Consider the following 2101-nt stretch of genomic DNA (forward strand, 5'->3'; position numbering starts at 1 on the left):
GATTTAGTATTTATTTCAAATATATCAGGATGTTTTATTTAATCAATGTATTGTTTTTAAACCTCTTAAAATTATTTTTATGAGATAATTATACAAAGCAGAATTAAAATATTCATAGACATGTTTCAGTTTCTTTGATTTTCTTAAAACCCAGTTCTGAGTCTACTTGCATTTTTCTTCTTCTTTAAAATATAAATGGTGGCACTTAAAATAAGGCAAACAATTGAACCTGAGCCAACCACAAATAACACCAAGGTAGGAATGTTAGCTGCAGGATGTTGATGACTTTCATGGGGACTAGGATCTCCCAGGGGAGTAAACAAAGCTACTTGTGCAATATTGGATACTTTGGATGTCAGATTGTTTTTGTCTGCACTTTGAATGGCAATGAATAAATGGGTTGTATTAACTTCTGAGATTGCTTCTAGCTTAAATGTAAAAGTTTGCTTGGAGTTGGCCTCATTTGGTAACAGATTAGTAGTGTTAATTTGAAGAGCATCTTCAAAATGGTCTCTTAGATCAAGTATACTTCTGCTGATTCTTACGGTATACTGTTGAACTAAGGAGAGAAAATGTGAGCAATTTAGGAACTATAACATTTAAATTCCTTTCCATTTACTCTTATAAAAGTAATGACTCATACAAAGCTGATATTTGTATCTGTACCAATATCTACATTTTGATAAATAACATAAATTTTTCAAATGCTACCTTGTTTGCAAGAAAAGTTGGGATCATGTAGATATGTGTCTTGTTTGATTGACTCAAAGTATCAGATTATGAAATTAATACCTTGCTGCACTGTCAGTTTAAAAGTGTTCTTTCACCTACCCTTACACCTTCACTTTTGTAAAGAATACTTTTCATTTATAACCCAATACACTTCACCCTTACCTTTTCCAATATCAAAGTCATCTCCTGGTGCTGTCCATGTCAGGCAGACTTCATCCCCATGAAGTGTGGCATCGAGATCTCTGATTTGATTTGGTGGGTACAGGTCAGTTACAGGAAGAGGTGGAACTTGTGATATCACAAACACACCTCCAGATACCATTCTGCTGAAACTCTCCAGGATTGGCTGAGTGTCCTCATCGATTTTAGGTTTCAGTGTATTTGCTTCAATTTTCCCTGGTTTTTAATAGATGCAACAGTAGTTGTATTATAAAAAATATATGCCAAAACTGTCACCCAGAGGTACTTTTTAAATCTAATAAGAATTACTCATTATTTTTGAAGACCTCTATTTTAAAGTATTCTGATTCTAGAGTGTTTTGCCACACAAATCATGTAGCTAATTTGCTAATTCCAAAACATATGTGCTTTTCAGGAGTCATGGGTTTCTGATGCCATGAGCAGCTCTCCTGCATCATGCACCTCTGCCTTGGAGTGAGCCAGCTATGGACTGAAATGTGAGTGAATGTCTGATATTGTGTCCTAGCAACAAGAAAAGTGACTAAGACATATTTTGGTACAGGATTAGTGGTGGTGTTGGTGTCATTATCTGAACATGTAACTTAGAAGCTTTTGGAATTGATTCTTTGCAGGACTTGAAAATATTTGGAGATGCCTGGTGGTGAAAAAAGTCCTTAGAATGAGATACATCAGGCTTGATGGGGGATTTTGGTCAATTTCAGAAGACCAGAATGTGCATAGAAATGCAGATGGTGATGGCTAGGTTCAGGACTCTTCAGCTGAGAAGGACTTCACTAGTAGTTGAACTCCAGATCATGTGCACTATATTCTGGCAAAATTTTCATCTATGTTTTGTTCATGTGCTGAGTCTATACAGGAGACTAACCTGGTGAAGGAAATTTCAAGACCACTCAATGTAAGGGTTGTGGGATGAAGGCTTGCGGAGATTTTAGCCAAGTTTATCCTGATAGTCAAGAACAAAAGCTCATTTAAAGTTTTCAGTTGATTTTCTCTACTGTTTTTCTATTATATTTGTTTATCTCTACCCTAATCTCTTATTTTATTGCTTTTGATGGTTTTGCATTGTTTGCTCTTTTACAGTTTCTTGAGTTGTAATATTAAGCTGTTGGTTTGAGATTTTCCTCTTCTTCTCTGTCTCCTCCTCCTCCTCCTCCTCCTCCTCCTCCTC

At 35.8% G+C, this 2101-nt stretch overlaps 1 protein-coding gene across 1 annotated transcript in view; it reads right to left on the reverse strand.

The window, feature by feature from the left end:
- Positions 1–143: 143 nt before the first annotated feature.
- LOC101577887 (calcium-activated chloride channel regulator 4-like) overlaps positions 144–2101 on the reverse strand; it is a 51313-nt gene continuing 49355 nt past the window's right edge. The window contains exons 13-14 of the mRNA XM_004639314.1: positions 895–1128; positions 144–559 (exon numbers count right to left, since the gene is read on the reverse strand). Coding sequence (XP_004639371.1) covers positions 144–559; positions 895–1128 — 650 coding nt within the window. The remainder of the gene's footprint in view (positions 560–894; positions 1129–2101) is intronic.

The sequence above is a fragment of the Octodon degus genome, unplaced genomic scaffold, assembly GCF_000260255.1.
Source record: "Octodon degus isolate 3935 unplaced genomic scaffold, OctDeg1.0 scaffold00109, whole genome shotgun sequence".
NCBI classification, from domain to species: Eukaryota; Metazoa; Chordata; class Mammalia; order Rodentia; family Octodontidae; genus Octodon; species Octodon degus.